General features: G+C 44.8%; 2 protein-coding genes across 5 annotated transcripts in view; both read right to left on the reverse strand.

Moving 5' to 3' along the window:
* UBE2E2 (ubiquitin conjugating enzyme E2 E2) overlaps positions 1-19811 on the reverse strand; it is a 329157-nt gene that overhangs the window by 193713 nt on the left and 115633 nt on the right. The gene's annotated exons all lie outside the window — the stretch shown is intronic.
* On the reverse strand, positions 13274-13737 carry LOC123364727 (protein CutA homolog). Its single transcript, XM_045007070.1, has one exon. The coding sequence runs from the start codon at positions 13705-13707 to the stop codon at positions 13324-13326; it is 384 nt and encodes a 127-aa protein (XP_044863005.1). The 5' UTR covers positions 13708-13737; the 3' UTR covers positions 13274-13323.

The raw sequence follows: 19811 nt of genomic DNA on the forward strand, positions 1-19811 counted from the left end.
TTCAATTTTTATATAAATATTTTAATAGTCTTTGGACCAGAGAAAGAGTCACAATGACACTATATCCCAGTGATTAGGACACTCAACAGTTGGGGGACCCCTGGATTCCAGTCCCTGTTCTAATGACTCGAACAGCTTCAACAGGGGAGATGAGAGACTCAACCCAAAATACCCGATAGCCTGTGATTAGGACATTCATGCAGGGGGAAGGGCAGTTAGGTTCAAGTCCTTGCTCCAGAGTGCGGCTTGGAACGTGGGTCTCTCACATCCCAGGTGAGTGCCCTATCTATTGGGCAAGTGGGTGTATGGGCCGCGGAACCTCCTCAACCATTTTGTGAATCTAGGTCTTTGTTTCCTTTGCTTTTATTTAAAAAGATTTAAAACGCCCAAAAAGAAATCTTCAGTTTCAGCTGGACAAAATGTTTCATTCAACCCAAGCAGAATTTTTTCTGACTCTTTTGATTCACCAAAAATTCTGAAAAATGTCAGTTTCAGTTTGAATCAAAGGCTTTTTTGTATGACTGCTTTTCAGAATTGCCAGTGAACTGAAAAAAATCAGTTATTTGAACAACTCTCCCCTCCACAGTAGGTAGCTTTTGATTTAATATTAAGATGGTTGTTTTTAAATTAATGGATAAATCTATATTAACAGAATAGAAACCATCCAAAAATACAGATTAGCATAGAGGCTAGGAATATGAAGATTAAAAAAAAAAAGTTGAAACAGGACACTCACGTAGATGATAAACCTAAATAAAATTCTGTTCCCATTAATGGAGAAATTCTAATTTACTTCAATAGGAGCAGGCCCATACAGCTAAACTGTCCTGCTGTAGAGTAATTAATATCACAGTTGTATCTTTCAATAGAAAAATTGTTCATTGTCCAACCATCATTAACTGAAATTTTAATACATGTTGATATTTTACCTTGTGTTAAAGTCTAATTTAATTAAGCTTAGTTTATTTTAAACTTAGTTAATGTTAATTTAAATTAGTTTCGTTTTCCATCTGGATACATGTAATTTTTGCCTGAAGGGTGACACGTCCAAATGTTTTACTGCAAGTAAGCCCAAATGTGTGGCCTGAAATAAAGATGTGTTCCTTTAAATCCTAAATGCAGCCTATAGCTCTTCTTCATGTCACTAAACCTTAGAGAAACAGTAGTAGTACCTGAGGATTCCTGCAGGCCCTTTACTTTCTAATGAATCTATGAATGGCTTGGATTTTTGTTGTCGTTGCTTTAACAAAAACGTCTGTTCATCTATTAAAGTGCCATAAGCACAAGCAAGTATTATGCACGCCTGTGTTTATTTCTGATAATATAGATACAAGTTTATATGCAATACTGCCAAGCCTCTGAGCTCCTGGCAAGTTACCCACATAGTTCTTGCGGTCACAAAGTTTAGATAACTGTATTTATGGCTGCAACCAGGCATGTGACAAAGATGTAATCACCAAATTCCTACAAAACAAATGGTATGTGCATAATGAATTCCAGTTGAAATCAGAAATTTACCAAGAAAAGACCTTGGAGGAAAAACGAAAACAAAAAGCCAACCCCTAACAGAACTGTAATAAAATTGAGATATAAAATGATAAAGAGCACTTTGCTTCTTATTTAAAAATCCCAAGACATTAGTTTATATTATTCCTCAGTTTCCCACTAAAGAGTATATCTCTGAAGTGTCCCACATTGTGTGGGACATTCTATACGTGATCTCAATTTTTACAGTTATCCCACAGTCCCATGTAGCCATTACAAAGTCAGAGGTACATTCAGGTTTTGCTCCCTGGATATTACTGACCATGCCCGAGAGGTATCCGCGTGTATACTAGTCACCAGAGAAGCTGCTGCCCTCATTCTAACTTCAGTGGAATGCATTCCTGGAGTGAAGCAAGAATGGAATGGGGGAGAGGGAAAGGTATAGTGTCACAATCTGCTCCCCTACACAATGGGTTGCTTTTGCTGAGCGCATTTGGTTGCATCTCCTGAAGCCATGTCCTCACTCTGCCCTTACCTGGGATTCCAACATGCTCCCTGCTGCGAAGTGGGTGCTGAAGTTCAGGGCAAAGTAGAGTGGAGGGATGGGCCAAATTTGTTCAGGATGATCAAGCACATGGGTGAAGGGGAAGGAGAAAGGCAGAGACGCAACATCAGGGACAGGAGGGTTGCAGCCAGAGTGCCCAAGATGTTGTTTGGTAGACACTGAAGTGAGTGTTTGGAACCATCAGGAAAAGTTTCCTTAAACAACTCTTCTGACTTCAACAAACCTCTTCAGCTAGTAAATTTGTCCCAGCGTCATGTCAACTAGTACAGGGCCTTCAATGAATGACTAGAGGACCACTCTGCTGTTTGTATTGTCATTAATTGCTCTGTGTATTCTCTCTCAAACTTCCATGTACAGCTGTCATGGCTACTGCTAACTCATTAATTATCTCTTCTAGCTTGTTCTGATGAGCATCAATCTGTATCCATGTTTTGCGCTTTTGGACCTTCTCCAAAATCAATCATGAATATCAAAATTTTAGGAGTCAAGATGGACATTCTGTTGCTAGAGCAAAACTTGTAAGGTCCATCCATGTGAGCAGCTAGGGTGTAAAATGGGGTAAAGGAGTTTGGAGGGGAAAAAAAAGAGGCAATCAGAATAAAACAGTGAACAATAGAGCAAATGGACTTACTGTAAATAGTGGCTTTCTAAATAGAGCATGTTAATACACAGAATCATTGTTTAGTTCCATTATCATAAATTCCAGGCTATTTGCATGTATATATAAAATAAAAGCATGTTCAATAAAAAAATTTATGTCCTTCATTGTGTTTCTCATTTCAAGGGTCATTTTGAGGATCACTGTCCCTAATTACAGAGTCTTGGGGTTGAGAAGCATTAATACAGTAGGCCTGTGGAACCAAACAAAATTAGCTTGACATACACTATTACATGGTATTCTATTAAAAAAACAACAAAAACCCTTGCCTATCTAATAGGTAAAACAGTATGTATAAGGAGGAACATATGATTTAAAAAAAGGCAACAAAAGAACTTAGTTAACACACACACAAAAAATGGGAAAATTCTCTTTCTTCAGAAAGAAGGAAAGGAATTATAGTACACAAGGATGAACAAATTCTCTTTTCTCCCTACCTCCTACAGGGCATTTAAAAAAATTCACTTGACCAAACAATTTACACAAGCACTGTGGGGTTTAGCTAAAAACCTTTTAGAAACAAAGAAATGCTTCTGTATTTTCAAAACAATGTGTGCAGCACTGATAGAAAGACCTGAATTTTATTGAGGCAGAGCCATAAAATAAGAGATCTGGCATCAAACCCTTTGGCAGATTATGGAGTGACACTGCCTGCTTCTTAAGCCAAAAGATGGTGACTTCCATATAATGCTTTGCTTTGAGGACAGAGGAAGAGAAGCTATAATGTGTTAGGACTTGCCTACAGATACAAAGCTGCAGCGTCACAGCTGCGCTGCTGTAGAGCTTAGTGAAGGTGCTATCTATGCCTGTTGGCGTACGTACTCCACCTTCCAGAGAGGTTGTAGCAATGTCAATGGGAGAAGCCCTTCTGTCGACATAATGCTGTCTACACCTGGAGTTATGTAGGTATAACTGCGTCGCGCAGGGGTGTGGAAAATCCAATGTAGTTATACCAACATAAGTCTGTCGTGTAGAACCAAGCCTTAAAGTTTCATAGGGAGAACAGAAGACTCATATCCCACCCACAACTCTCCAAAAAAGCCACTGATTCATTAATCCAGTAATCATACATTATTGCTTCATTGATGGTTTGGTTTATTATAGGTCAGATTCAAATGAAAACAGCCTTTGGACCCACACAGTGAATATCTTTCAATAGAGTAGCATCATACAATTTAAATAAAAATATGACATGAATGCATTAAAAATACATCTTGCTCCCATGACGGCAACAACAACTCCTCCTCAATCGATCAATCAATAGAGAATGTACTCCTGAAGTGGGATTAATTTTCAGTACTTAGTCAAGATCTAAGGACAGTTACTTTTAGGAAGAAATCAAGCCCAATACAGTGTTGAATTACTTATAGAGGAAGTAAATATGAATGAGTTCCATAACACACGTATCTTGCTAACAGGATTTACAGTAAACATAAGACCATAAGACCAGCCATCTGGGTGAGACCAATGGCCCATCTAGCCCAATATCCTGTCTTTTGACAGTGGCCAACTCCAGATTCTTCAGAGGGAATGAAAAGAACAGGACAATTATTGCGTGATCCATCTAGTCATCCAATACCAGCTTCCGGCAGTTAGAGGTTTAGGGCATGGGCATTGCATTCCTGACTGTCTTGGCTAAGAGAAATTAATGAATCTATCTTCCAGGAACGTATTTAATTCTTTTTTGAACCCAGTTGTAAGTTTTAGCCTTCACAACATCCCCAACAATGCATTCTAGAGGTTGACTGTGTATAGTGTGAAGAAGTACTTCCTTTTGTTTGTTTTAAACCTGATGACTATTAATTTCATTGGGAACCCCCTGTTTATTGTGTTATGTGAAAGGGTAAGTGACACTCTTCCAAACCATTCATGATTTTATAGACCTCTATCATATCCCCCACTTAGTTGTCTCTCTTCCAAGTTGAGCAGTGCTAGTCTTTTTAATCTCTCCTCAGATGGAAGCTGTTCCAATATTTAAAGGGCACCTTTTAACCTCTAACCGCCTCTTTTACTCTATTGCTTATCATGGTGACAGTTTTTTCATCCTCTTACTATTTTTTTTAATTTGGGGTATATATTTAATTTAAGCCTCTATTATGGTGTTTGTAAAAAGTTTCCATGCAGCTTCCAGGCATTTCACTCTTGACTGTTCTTTTTAATTTACATTTAACTAGCTTCCTCATTTTTGTTTAGTTCCCCCTCTTGAAGTTAAATGCTACAGTGGTGGGCTTCTTTGGTATTTTTTCCCACACAAGCATGTGAAATTTTATTACATTATGGTCAGTATTAATTAGCAGTTCAGCTATATTCACCTCTTGGACCAGATCCTGAGCTCCATTTAGAGCTAAATCAATAACTGCCTCTCCCCTTGTGGGTTCCAGGACAAGCCAAGAAGTAGTCATTAATGGTGTTAGAAATTTTATTTCCACATCCCATTCTGAGGTGACATGCTGCCAGTCAATATGGGGACTGCTTACATCCACCATTATTATTGAGTTTTCTATTTTTATAGCCTCTCTAATCTTCCTGGGCATTTCACAATCATTCTGGTCAGGTGGCAGATAGTATATTCCTACTGCTATTACAAATGTTAGTAACGTATACTTACACGCTTATTATTCAAGCATGGAATTTTTATCCATAGAGAGTCTATGGTACAGTTTCATTCATGTAAGGTATTTGCTATATTTGACTCCAGGCTTTCTTTCACACAGAGCTGCTCCCCCACCAGCACCACCTACTCTCTCATTCCTATATATTTTGTACCCTGCTATTACCATATCCCATGGATTATCATTCCACAAACTTTCTGTGATGCCTATTATATCAATATCCTCATTTAATAGCAGGCACTTAAGTTCATTTATCTAAATATTTAGATTTCTAGTATTTGTATACAAGCACTTATACAATTTTTCACTTTCAATTGTCTGACTCTTTCATTTGACTATTTTGCATCAGTTCCTACCTGTCAGCTGCTATCCTCTGCTCTTTACTAGGATATAGAGAATCCCTGTTAATAGATGCTCCCCTAAGTGATGTCTCTGTTGGCTTTCCCCAGCCCTTCGTTTAAAAACTCCTCTACCTTCTTTTTAATTTTACATGCCAACAATCTGTTTTGGTTCTGTTTTGGTTTATGTGTAGTCCATCCTTCCTGTATAGGCTCCTCCTTTCCCCAAAGGGTCCCCAGTTCCTAATAAATCTAAAACCCTTCTCCTTATACCATCGACTCATCCATGCATTCAGACCCTGCAGTTCTGCCTGTCTAACTGGTCCTGTGCGCCTAACTGAGCCAAACCATATGACTACAGGGTTTGTTTATAACTGTGCTACATGTAAACAGAAATGACGTGAAAGCCTTTCTTTCAGAGCAACTATAACTAGAAATCTCTAAGAGATCACGATGAGACAATTTGGAAGGCAGATTATCCTATAGCTGCCTACTGCAGAAGTCTCATACCTTCATCGGAAGCACTTGGTATTAGCTGTCAGTGACAGAATACTGGACTAGATGGACCTCAAGTCTGACCCAGTATGGCAATTCCCGTGTTCCTGGGGGAAGAAGATACAATCAACTAAGAATGTGCAAAAGGGGACAGAATCAACTATTGTTTGTGTGAATAGGGTGGATATCAGCTGAAGGGGGAAAAGAAGGGAGAAGAGAAGATAAGTTCCGGTGGTGAGGGAACAGAACCGTAGGTGTAAAGAAAGGAAGAAGCTGGCACTTGAAATTTTCGGTAGAGGGCGACAATAGACTTGCCATTCTACCCCAACACACCAGAGGAGAGGAGCAGAACACCAGGCCTCCCCATCTGCCAACAAGGCCACTACATTTAAGAGAACAGAGAGAGGATTGTTGCTCTCTGCGTTGGCATGAGGGTGGACTTGGGGAAGTTGACCAGGAGCCCCAGCGTGCAGAATAGTCTCAGAGCCACTTGCACGTGGGACCGAACCTCCTCTTCAGACCGCCCTGCCAGGAGCTAGTCGTCGAGGTATGGGTAAACTCGAACCCTCTGCCTCTGTAAGAAGGCTGCCACCACTGCCATGCATTTTGTGAACACCCGTGGGGCCGTAGCTAGGTAATGTTCTTGGTTCACAGTGAAGCGCAGGGATCGGTGATGCACCAAGTGGATGGTGATATGAAAGAACGCGTCCTTCATGTCGAGGGCAGCGTACCAGTCCCCCGGATCCAGGGAAGGGATGATGGTGCCCAGAGAGACCATGCGGAACCAGGCCTTGACCAGGATCTTGTTGAGCCCGCGCAGGTCCGGAATGGGACGAAGGCCTCCTTTGGCCTTGAGAATGAGGAAGTAGCGGGAGTAGAACCCTTTCCCCTTTAGGTCCTTTGGTACCAACTGTACCACCCCCACCTCTAGGAGCGTGCAAACCTCCTTTTCCAGGAGGTGCTCGTGAGAAGGGTCCCTGAAGAGGGATGGGGAAGGGGGGTGGGAGGTAACCAGGGAGGAGAACTGCAGCCTGTAACCACTTTGCACCATGCATAACACCCAGTGGTCCGACATAATACTGGACCATGCAGGGGAGAAGCGGGACAGGCAGTCCAGGAAACAAGGGGATGGATCCAGTGATTGGTCTGGTACACTGTCCTTGAGCTCACCTTCAAAAGCCTGGTTTAGGGTTAGGCTGAGACTTATGTTGGCCTTGGCTCCAGCCTGGCCTATTGGAGCTATTATTATTATTGCGCTGCCTCCTGTCTGTTATCCCCATTTCACCTGCGGTAGGGTTCCTGCCTAGGATGAGGCTGGTAGCGAGGCTGAGGAGGTGGCTGCAGCTTGAAGGACTTTCTTTGGGTTGCCGGGGTGTGCATACCCAGCGACTTGAGTGTGGCCCTCGAGTCCTCGAGTCCTTGAGGCTATGCAGCTTTGCGTCCGTCTGGTTCGAAAAGAGCCCGGACACTTCGAAGGGGAGGTCCTGGAGCAAGTTCTGGACCTCAGGCGGCAGACCTGACTCCTGCAGCAACGCAGAGTGTCGCATGACCACGCCAAATGCGATTGTCCTGGTTGCCGCGTCCGCCGAATCCAAGGACGCCTGGAGAGAGGTCTTTGCTACGGCCTTGCCTTCGTCCACCAGCGCCGTAAACTTCTGTTGGGAACTCTGCGGGAGGCTGTCCTTAAACTTCCCCACTGCTGCCCAGGAGTTGAAGTTATGCCTGTTGAGGATGGCCTGTTGGTTAGCAATCCTCAACTGGAGGCTCCCTGAGGAATACACCTTCCTGCCAAACAGGTCCAGGCGCTTTGCTTCTTTGGCCTTATGGGCCTGGGCCTGCTGCCCATGGCGCTCTCTCTCGTTTACTGCCGAGTCTACCAGGAAACATGGGCTTGGGTGGCAAAACAAGAAGTCGTACCCCTTTGACGGGGCGAAGTACTTGCATTCCACACCTTTGGCTGTTGGGGCGCTGGAGGCTGGGGTCTGCCATATAGTCTTATAGTTCAATTGTATGGTCTTAATAAGCGGAAGCGCTATTCTGGATGGACCCTCTGGGCTCAGGATGTCCACCATGGGGTCCTCCTGCTCCACCGTCTCCTCGGCCTGTAACCCCAAGTTATAAGCAACCTTACGCAGTAGCTCTTGGTGGGCTCTGTGGTCTATTGGTGGAAGTCCTGATACCACTGTGCCTGCCACCGCTTCATCCGGGGATGACGAGGAGGTCAGCAGCTTGTCCGCTTCCTCCTGCTGGTCCCCTTGGTCCCACTCTTCTGAAGGAGGGGCTTCCAGCTCAGGCCTGGACAGCTGACCCTGGGGCAGCACCAGACTCGGTGCCAGTTTCTCTGGTCTCTCACTCAGCGACGACGCAGGTAGTCTGGACACCGTAGCTTCCCGCACGGAGGAGTGTCGATGCGGGGACTGGGACTGGTGCATGGAGCAGCTGGCCCTGGAGGGAGCCCCTTGCCGCTGGCGGTAGGCCCAAGGGGTCCAGAAGAACTAGTGTCCCAGCGGTCCCCACTGGGGTTGCCATCCAGCCAGGTGTTCTCTGCTGTCCGGTGCCAGTAATGGTACCGGCCTGAGTCGGCGCCGGATTCTGGCAACGCCGAGCACGAAGTCCATGGTGGTGCCATCGATCTGTGCTGGTGGGAGGTCGAAGAACAGCTTCTTGCCGATCGGGAATGGTACCGGTACCGCTGCTTGTGGGACTGGTATCGGTGTTCCCAAGACCTGGACCAGGACCGGTGACTTCCAGAAGTCTTCGACGATGGTCAGCTCGCCTTCTCCTGATGCCAGTCTCTGGAGTGTGTCAGAGCATCAGGTCCTGTGCATCAACCCCATGTGCTGACTTGCCTCCGGTACCAAGGCTTCCCTCTGCTTCAGGAGTAACCGAGTCCACAGACTCGACGTTCGACCGGGACCAACGCCGGGAGCGATGCCAGGACGGTGACCTCAAACAGCGCACCACTGCTGCCTTTCCCCTTGATGGCACTGTGGGCCCAGGTGCCGGAGGCTTTTCCCTGATTGGGAGAGGGCTCACTGCCAACAACCTGATGAGGTCCTTTGCCGCCTCAAAAGGTGTCAGGCGTGGAGGGCTGATCCATTACTCCCTTGAGCCTGTCGTCCTCACTGAGTTCACTTATGACCGGACTCAGAGGGACTTGTTGCGCCGGTGCTGGTACAAGGTCCATCCTGCTCTTTCTGGTGCCCAGGCCCATAGATGGCCCTGGTCTCCTTTGTGAGGAACGTCCACGCCCTTCTTTTGGTTTGGCCTTGAGCCGCACCAGAGAGGATGAGCAGTGTTGGGGCCTACTTTTCTCTAGGGCCGACGGCTTGCGGTGCTTGTCCAGAACCGGGTCTCTTGACAACTCCAGGGCACTCTGCACCTAGGAGGCTGGAGTCAGCGTCGGGCACTCCACACCTGATGGTGGCAGCACTGCCTCCATCAACAACTGCTTCAAGCCAAAGTCTCTCTCTTTCTTTGTTCTAGGCTTAAACACCTTGCACATCTTACACCTCTCTGTTTGGTGTGGTTCCCCCAGGCAACTTAGACAAGAGTTGTTGGGGTCACTAGCCAGCATAGGCTTGCGGCACGTGGCACAAGCCTTAAACCTGTGGGCCTACGGCTGCCCTGCAGCCCGGGGCGGGTGCTGGAAGCCTCCAAGCACCTAATCTATCAAGTGTCCACAACAATTGAATGCTAACGAACTGATAGCAGCTAAGTATCAGAGGGGTAGCCGTGTTAGTCTGGATTTGTAAAAGCAGCAAAGAGTCCTGTGTCACCTTATAGACTAACAGACGTTTTGGAACATGATCTAGACTAACAGACGTTTTGGAGCATGAGCTTTCGTGGGTGAATACCCACTTCGTCGGCTATCCGACGAAGTGGGTATTCACCCACGAAAGCTCATGCTCCAAAACTTCTGTTAGTCTATAAGGTGCCACAGGACTCTTTGCTGATAGCAGCTAAGTACTCTAAAGCTAAGGGATTGCTTCTCAAATGAGAGCAAGATGCCAATGCCGCCACGGACGGTAAGAAGGAACTGGAGGGGTCGGGCCAGCGGGGGTATATATGCACGGTGCAGTGGCACCACTCAGGCAGGGGCCCCGCCGGCCCAATGGGTACCACTAAAGGAAAAGTTTTCGATGCTTGTGCATGCAGCGTGTGCACACCTATTGTGGAATGGACGTGAACAAGCACTCGAAGAATTATGTCTTCGATACAGACTCCAGTGAAGAGATTTAGGTGCTTAACTATAGCATTCTTTTTTTTAAAAAAAATATTGATTCTGGCTTCTAATCTGTGCGCAGATTTGGGAAGGCCTCATTTTCATGGACTTACATTTAAGAAAGGTGTGAGCTACTTTCAGTCATCATACTAGAGTGTTGATACTGAAGTTTAAAGATATCATTTATTTATATATTTTAGGATTTCATACTGAGGCACATCACCATAGTACGAGTGCCTTTCATGCAAACTTAACAGCAAAAGCAACGTCTTTACTGAAGATTTCATGCAGTGTGTTGATAAATTGTATAGTCAATTACTTGACCATACTTTGGCTCATTATTTTATTATAAAATATACTCAACAGACCAAATAAAGGAAGTCAGTCAGGTTTAACAACAAGGTATAGGAAAAATTTTATACAATACCAGTCTCCAAAGAGCAGTCCTATGCAGAGATGTTACATTGACCTTATGCTGAAGGCGTGCTCCCAAAATTACACATTTCAGCTGGTATTATATCATTTTACAAGTTACACATTTCTTTACACATCACTATAATCCAACCCATCAATTTGCTCCAGCTCCCTTATTTGTTGCTCTGTTCCTTTTGTTTTGGATACTAGCATTCCAAGTACTTACCCGTGAAGGTACTTCCCTAGCTTGCACTAAGACACAGAAGGAATGTATCTTGATTTTGACAAGTTTCCTATCTGCTTGTGCCAAATGCTTACTTCAACAAATACAAGGTGTTATGGGATACTTAGCATAAGTGAACAGGATTATGGCATAGGGCAGTTTAGGCTATATCACTGTTACAATATTTGTGCTTAATGTTATTAGTGCTTTATATATGTGTGTGTGTGTGTGTGTGTGTGTGTGTGTGTGTATAGCTATATAGATATAGATCTATCTATATCTATATATCTATATCTATATAGAAGAGAGCGCAGATAATATATATTATTAATATATTAGTCAACAAGTGTCAAGCACTTACTTTTTAAAGCAAAAACTCTGTTTGGGGAATTCTGTTTGTTTTGATTGGTTGATTGAGTTGTTCATTACAGGCGGGGGGGTTTGTGGCAGGGCAGGGGAACATGTGGGTAGCAGGGGTTTCAATATTATGAGTACCATTATTACTATGAGGAAAGATTTTTTCGAAGAGAAAGGTTTTGCAGAATTTCCTAAAGACGGTCAGACTCTGGCTTTGCCTGATCTCCTCTGGAAGTTCATTTCGTAGCCAGATCTTCTTCATAGAGAATGGTGTCCCCAGTTGTCACATGCTTTGTGATGTGTCCTGGCCCACACATGTCAACACTGGTAACTATTTCATTGCTGATAACTTTACTAAAAGTTTCCAGCATAACTAGTTTGGATAGCCTATTCATTTCCCCCATCCTGACTCCTGCTGGGATTTTTTTCTTGCTTCCGAAGAAGTGGGTATTCACCCACGAAAGCTCATGCTGCAAAACGTCTGTTAGTCTATAAGGTGCCACAGGATTCTTTGCTGCTTTTACAGAACCAGACTAACACGGCTACCCCTCTGATACTTTTCTTGCTTGTTAGCTTTGTTCTAACATTAGTAGTCAGCAAATACAGACTAGCCTGCTGATTACTCAGTTTTCAACAGATGACTCAGCCATTAATGAACCTTGAGAGAAAAGAATAGTGGGCTTGCTTGCATCTTTCCTGGAGTAGCTTCTGACCTCAGTCAGACAAGCCACATGCTCTTAGAAACTTAGAACATTTACCACTGTATTCATGACAAGCATGCTCTGCAACAACAAAAAGCTCACACTCCTTCTTGAGGCACGTTTACACTTTAACAAACATTAACTAATGGGAGGTTAATCCTATTCCCATTTCTTATTTGAGTTCTTCATTTACATTTTAGAGAACTCCTCTAAACTAAAACCTCTTTAATAGGCATTAAAGTTGTTTTTCTACCTTGCAGGTGAAGTTGTTTCTTGAGCCATTACTCTACAGGGCCCGTCTCCAATACAAATGTAACCGTCAGGGGCCCAGTTAAAATATTTGACAGAGACCCAGTCATACTATAACAGGATTACATAACTAAGCTACAGCCTTGAACATAGGTGCTGGAACTAGGGGTGCTGATGCACCCCCTGGCTTGAAGTGGTTTCCATCATATACCAGGTTTACAGTTTGGTTCAAAGGCTCTCAGCCCCTCCGCAACACAAATTGTTCCTGCACACCTGCTCTTGAAGGTGATACACAGGAGGTCAGATGATGATCTAATGGTTCCTCTTGGACTTAAACTCTATGTAAGTAGGTCCTCTGATATGGTTCTCTTTGTAATGTAGATGGGCTCTGAGCATCCAGTGACACTGGCAGCAGACTGTGTCAAGGTAGCAGCTTTTCAGACATCAGAATGACGGAATCTACACAGCTATAGTCTAATAATGCAGCTCCCACCAGATACCAGTTATGCAGACAGAAGTTACACAATTTCTAACACAGGTCATCTCTTTGATTTGATCAAAGGATAAAGAAGTCCTTCTCACTGTGACTGAATGCATCCTGTGAATGTATCCCAAAAGGTCAGTCACACTCATGTATAAATATTATCTGCTTTTGTCATGTGTTTTGCTATCTGTGGTTGGAAAGCACCACATAAGTGCTAAAGCATTATTATTATATATGAAATCTTGCATTGCAATCTACTTATGCAAAAGCACTCTATAAGAGATAGGTATTATTCAGTTTGGCAGACATTCAAATCTTACTCCAATACTGGTTTGATTAGAGGAATTACTCATAAGTGATTTTTTTTTTGGTGCGTTGGGGGCAGTTTATTGGCTGCAGGTCCATCCCCCCCCAAAAAATTCCATGGGGGTAAGTCCTGTTCCTGTGGTGTCTCAGGGCAGGGGGAATTGAGGCAGGGTAGGGTCAGACTGTCCCCTGCTGTGGTGTAGGGGGGGTCTCACTCTGGCACAGTCTCCCCAACCCACTGCAGATATGGTGCGTTTCCCTGCTGGATGGGCAGCGCAATCACCTCTGCTACTTCGTATGGATGCACCGACCGGACAAAGTCGGTCAGCGCAGGGATCTGGGAACTCCGGGTTTTGATCATCAGCAGCACCTCCCTGTCCTCTTCGATCTTCCCCTTCCACTTGTATAGGGATGTGATCTGAGGCATGATGTTGACACAGGCAGCCAGGTGCTTCTCTACCATCGCCCTTGCAATCTCCTTGCCCACTTTCTCATTGGGGCTGGTGACAAAGGCAGCTGACAGGCTCCCTGGGGTATAGGCTTCAGCCGCCATGGAGAAGAAACGCTGATACACGGTTCGGAGCAGTGAGACCATCAACAGGGACAGCAACAGCACCTGCCTGCGGCTCTGGCAATTCCTCACTCTAAGGCAGTTAAGTAGTTGTATCTTTGGCACTACCAGACCTTGTTAGCCAAGTGGCAAGCTGGCCTAGCAGTGAATTAGTATTTTTCACACTAAAGTGCTCTAACTACAGTTGGACTGTGCCTTTAGCATCTGTTTTAATACTATTGTACATAGTTATTACCCTTTGTAGGCTTAAACAGTGAAAACAATTTCAGTTGAGATGGGTATGAACTTAATAAATCCATAGTTTTCTAATTCAATTACAAAACAACAAATGTTCCTTTTCAGTTCACACTCTACTTAAGAACGCAATAGAACAAATCCACACCAGAAGCAGAAAAAGAAAAAAAAGATTCCCACAAATTTTAGCTTCAGGCTACTGAATTCAGCTACTCCCACCCCCACACTTTCATACCTTTAAACTACCACACCCTTTCTCCATGTTTTTTGCTTTGTTCCACACACACAGACTCTGCAGCAGCAAGTGAACTGTAAAATTTTGTTCAGCATTTTAAAGTACTGTATGTGCCTGACACCAAAAAGTCAGGGCAAAATTTAGAAACTGGCCATCTGTTAGATGTGGAGGAGCAGCAAGTTAATTGACAATGACAAGAAGTTGAACACTATGGAATCCTATGCTTGCTGCAGTAGCAATATAGTCCATTAATTAAAAAAAAAATCAACCCAAACTCTTATTTGATTACTTTATTTTCCATTAGTTTCTCAAGGGTTGCATTTAATACAGACAACAGAAGCTTTTATAGCAGCAATTTTTCATCCTCTCCTCTTCTGGCCCCACAACACCAACATTCCTCTTTTTTAAAAAAGGACCTTTGCCAAAATGGTGTAGAGAAGATTATGAGGGGAAATTCAGCAACTGATTCTAGAGTCAACCCCCCACCCACATCCCTGGCACCTGGGAGCAAAAACTATTAACAAAAAACCTGTGAGGTCAGACTAAGTTTCAGTGGAATGCTGACTGGTCTTTCTGCCCAGGCATTTGCAAAGGCCTCCCCAAGCAGCTGCAGAACAAGAATAAATGCTGCCATGACCAGGATTAGCTTCCACTTGGATGTGTGCTGCTGAGGCTTCAGTTGAGAGACTTCTTTCCCCAAGTCAAGTTTTTCCCACCTTTGATACCCGCATTCCTACCCCACGGAAACTTAATCCCCTAATTTTCAGAGAAGGACTTCCACAGGGGCACAGAACAAGCATTCCACGGAGCTGCTGTTTCCCCATTCTGTGATGCCCCTGCCCAAGTTACATCAACTTCTCCTCCTCTCCAACAGTACAACTGAGATACAATATCAGATGCCAAATGAACAATCCTCTCTCATCTAATACTTCCAATTGATATCTGAAACCTTGAACAATCTTGGTACACCTCTACCCTGATATAACGTTGTCCTCGGGAGCCAAAAAAAAAAATCTTACCATGTTATAGGTGAAACCACATTATATCGAACTTACTTTGATCCGCTGGAGCGTGCAGCCCCGGAGCGCTGCTTTACCGCGTTATATCCGAATTCGTGTTATATCGGGTTGCATTATATTGGGGTAGAGGTGTATATAAATTAATGAACTAGGAAGTTTTTTATTTCCACAACTGGCATTAACAAAGCAAGTCAGTATAGAATATTTTCACAATATTAGAAGTCTCACTTTCACACAAATTTATTAGAGTTGAACAATTTCTCCAATATGAGAGTTACAAAAAGACTTATTAAATCCTCAGATATGCAGTTTTTGTTTTTACTGAAAACTATGTGTTTATTGTGATTATGGAAAAAAAATCCCAGTCACTATTAAGTCTGAGTTCTATGTCCTAAGTTCTATGTTCTAAGCAGTGATAGATGCAATTCCTTTTACACATTTTTGCCTCTTTTAATGGGTCCCCTATATCAAGACTCCAGTGCCACACAGCAACTCAAAGCAATTACAGCTCCTTTCCAACAGTGGTTCTATCTTTAGGGACTGATCATCATTATATCATGTGGAACTTCAAATTATGCCTTGGGTTCACAGTTAAAGATTCTATACTGGAACATGGAGCAGAGGACATAGATACAACATATTTTTTCAAAGGCGGCAAAAGCATCAAAGTAAGTATACTGGCTTATGGCAACACTCATGCCCATTTTCTATGGCTCCAAGCATGGCCTTGCTACTACTTATCCATAGGAAATGGAACACTATGTAGTTTTAAAAAAGATCCCAGTGACATATGTAGACATCTCATTCAGTGAAAGACTTACCGTAACTCTCTTGCTCTGAGTCAAGGAAAATTCCAGTCCAATGAATGGACTATCTAGTAACCTCTCCATAAGGGAAATATGGTTGGACGAAGTTTTGGTATACAGTGAATTAAGTAAACATTAGAACCTCATCCTTTTAAGGGAGTAGCTGGCCTCCTGGGATTCTGACCCTTATAATAGGAAGGAGGACAAGCTAGCTGAAAAGCTTTTTGATTAGATTCAGATGGGCTGCAGTAAGCCATCTTTTGATTTATTTCATTTAGAAATCAGACTGAAGGAAGTTTTTCAAATGCTTGATTTAAAACACTGAATGTCTTCTTTTATTTATCATCATCAGGCCCCAAAATGCCTTCAAGATCCCAGAACTGGTACTACATATTTGCATAACTTGTCAGTCAAAGAAATCCTCATGACTAAATAGGGGAAAAAATTAATTAAAAAATGTAAAGGGATTAGTACTAATGCAATATTAAAAGGGACAATTTAGACATTACTGTCTGAAAAAAATTACCAACTATATTTGCAAATACTACCTAATATTACTGTGAATGAAAGATGTTAGCAAGAAAGAAATTCCCTATTTTAGTTTATTTACTTTGCTCATGACCGCATTTTGTGTAGTGTCACTATTTTGCTTTCTTAGTCAATCAGTTTGTCCCCTTCTGAAAACAAAAGGGAAAAACAGACGAACAAAACCCCTTATAAATTTGTTAGCCAAAAGAATGTAAAAGATTCAGGAAGAGGAATAAAAAAAGATATTACACACGTGTAGTGCGGCAGAGTTAATGTTACAAAAGCAAACTTACGTTCCAATTCACTGCTGTCCTGGGCCTTGAGGAATCATTTACAGCAGTGCAAAAATGCATGTAAAAACTAACATTCTGATTTATTAGTGCTAAATCAGTAGTAGGACTCAATTTATTCTGCTGCAAATGAGTACAAAATGGTTCAGGGCAGTGCAGAATTAGGTACTTGTTTGAAATTTCCTATATTTTGTCAGTATGATCTTCCTGCTTTAGGCCAACCCTGAAAAGATTTATGCACATGGTTTACTTTCTGCTTATGAATAGTATATGGGACTACTTGCATTGTGTAAAGTTAAGCATGTGCACAAATTCTGCATAGTCAGGGCTTTAATATTTTATCAAGGTTAGTTCTTGTATTTAAACGTCCAAGCAGAACTGGAGAGAATATACCACTTCTACCATATGGAGGACCCAGCAGTCCGAAATTATTTAGGATTAAGCATGGTAGAAGTGGGACAGATTAAAAAAAGACAGAAGGATCCGGAAGTAAGGCAGGTGTGCTGTCCTCAGGCGCCCCTTCAAAAGGCCTGCTTGGAACCTGATGATGGTTTAGTTGGGCCTGGGCCCTGCCCAGACAGGGGATTAGAAGGCTTTCATCTGCCATTCCTGCCCCATCTCCTATAAACATTCTGCCTGGGCTGAGGAGGATAGGAGCGCTGCTGCTGAGGCTTGAAATGTTTGCGTTGCGTTGCCGGGATGTGCATACCCAAGGATTTCATGGTAGCCCTGGAGTCCTTTAGGCTATGCAGCCGAGGGTCAGTCTGCTCTGCAAACAGGCCGATCTCATCAAACGGCGGGTCCTGCATGGTCTGTTGAACCTCGGGCGGGAGTCCCGAGGCCTGTAGCCATGAGCTACACCTCATGGTGATAACAGAGGACAAGGCCAGCGCTTTGCTCTCTTTCACTATAGCTCCAAACTCCTCTCTGGACTCAGTTGGCACCAGCTCCTTAAACTTGAGCATCGAGTTCCAGGAGTTGAAGCTATACCGACTCCGAATTATCTGCTGGTTGGCAATCCTGAGTTGCAATCTCCCAGCAGAATATACTTTGCACCCAAATAAATCCAGGTGATTGGACTTAGGCACTGGGGCTCTCCTTCTTGTTTACTGCAGCCACCATCAACTAGCAAGGCTGTGGGTGTGTGAAGAGGTATTCGTACTCCTTACATGGGACAAAATACTTCCTTCGCGGTGGGAGGGATGAAGGCCAGGGTCTGCCAAATGGTCTTAGCATTGGCCTGTATGGTCTTGATGAGGGGTACAGCCACCCTCGATGGACCTTCCAGAGCCAGGATGTTGACCACTGAGTCCTCCGACTCCACCACCTTCTCGGCTTGCAAGCCCATATTTCATGCCACCCTGGTGGGCCTGGCTGTATATGAGGGGCAGTCCCAAGACAGAGGTGCCTGCAACTGCCTTGTCCAGAGAGGGAGACAAGGAGGCTAAAGGGGGAACAGGGTCCTCCTGACCCTCTTGGACTCCAGGGGCCTCCTGTCCTGCCTCTTTGACTGGGCCAGCCACACCTGGATCAGGCTCAGGAACTGGAGTTGGTTCCAGGGGAGGGCAAGGAAATGGTACCTCCTCAGCATCCCTAGGGGTGGGGAGACTGGCGGAAGCCTCCGGCACCCTCGGTTCAGAGGTCGCTGACCGGGAACCTTTAGACTGGGTGCCCTGGGCCTGGTGGTATGCCCACGGGGTCCAAAATGGCCACTGCGCAGGCCATGGCCCTGCCCCCACCTCAGGTCTTCAATGACCCCACCGGTGCCAACCCCACTCCGAGTATCTACACCTCGTCTCCAAAGATGGGGATCGGGACCGCGATGACCAGGGCGGTGCCAAGCAGAGCTGGATGAGTGAGCAGTGGTGTTCGGATGACTGGTGCCAGGAGCAGGACCTGCTGCGCAATGAGGTTCAACGTGAGGATCAGTGTCGTGAGTGGGATTAATGGAGCAGTGCCGCGAGTCTGAGTGGTGCCACGAGTCTGAGTGGTGCCGAGGGACGGAGCATCACCAGTTTGCCTTGAGACAGTGCCACACATTGCAGTACTGGAGGCTTGGTGTGAAGGGTGGGGGACCTCGGCACTGTCATGGCGATGAGGTCCCTTGCAGCCTCAAAGGTGTCCTGGGTGGTTGGCAATTCCACCTCCTCGATAACCTAGCCCAGGGAGTCCAACGGCATCAGACTCCACGGTCCCCCTTACGGGGCCAAAGTCGACAGTGCTGTCTCCAAAGACTTTGGCACTAGGTGCTCCTCTCTGGGACGCGCTCCATTGGTCAGCTCAGAGCTGGAGAGCCACTCCTCCTCTGCTTCCGGTGCCGCTTCTGCACCAGGGAGTGGGACCAGTGCCAGGTCGATCCAGACGGTTTTGACACTGGGGAGCGGCAGTGCCATGGGTCTCTCCCAGAGTCTTTCCATGGTGCTGTTTGTACCACTGCTGCCGGGACACCGCGCACCAATGAGCTTGGTGCCGGGTCTTGCCGCGTCAATGTACGTTGTGGTCTGAGTGCTGCCTCTATAAGGAGCTGCTTGAGGTGAAAGTCTCGCTCCCTTTTTTGTTCTGGGGGGAAACCCCTTACAAATCCTGCACTTGTCCGCTTGGTGTGCTTCCCCCAGACACTTTAAACAAGCATCATGGGGGTCACCCGTTGGTATGGGCTTGCTGCAGGATTTGCAGGGCATGAACCCCTGGGACTTAGGCATGTAAGTCCCCCAAGAAGAACGCGGTCTGGGTGGAGCGTAATCCCCCCAATCCAACAGCTAACTAACTACTAACTATAAGAAATAAGAACTACAAAGTACAACAGTCAAAATGCTAGGGAAACATGGAGAGCTTGCAAAACAAGACGCGACAGTTCCAGTGACTGTCACTGGCGGAAAGAAAGAACTGAGGAGGCGCCTGGCTGGGAGGGTCATATATTGAGTGCCGTGGAGGTGCCACTCCAGGGGGTTCCACAGCTGACCCAATGGGTGCTACTAAAGGAAAACAACTTTCTGACTACTGTGCACATGGTGCA

This window comes from Mauremys mutica, chromosome 2 (assembly GCF_020497125.1).
Source record: "Mauremys mutica isolate MM-2020 ecotype Southern chromosome 2, ASM2049712v1, whole genome shotgun sequence".
NCBI classification, from domain to species: Eukaryota; Metazoa; Chordata; order Testudines; family Geoemydidae; genus Mauremys; species Mauremys mutica.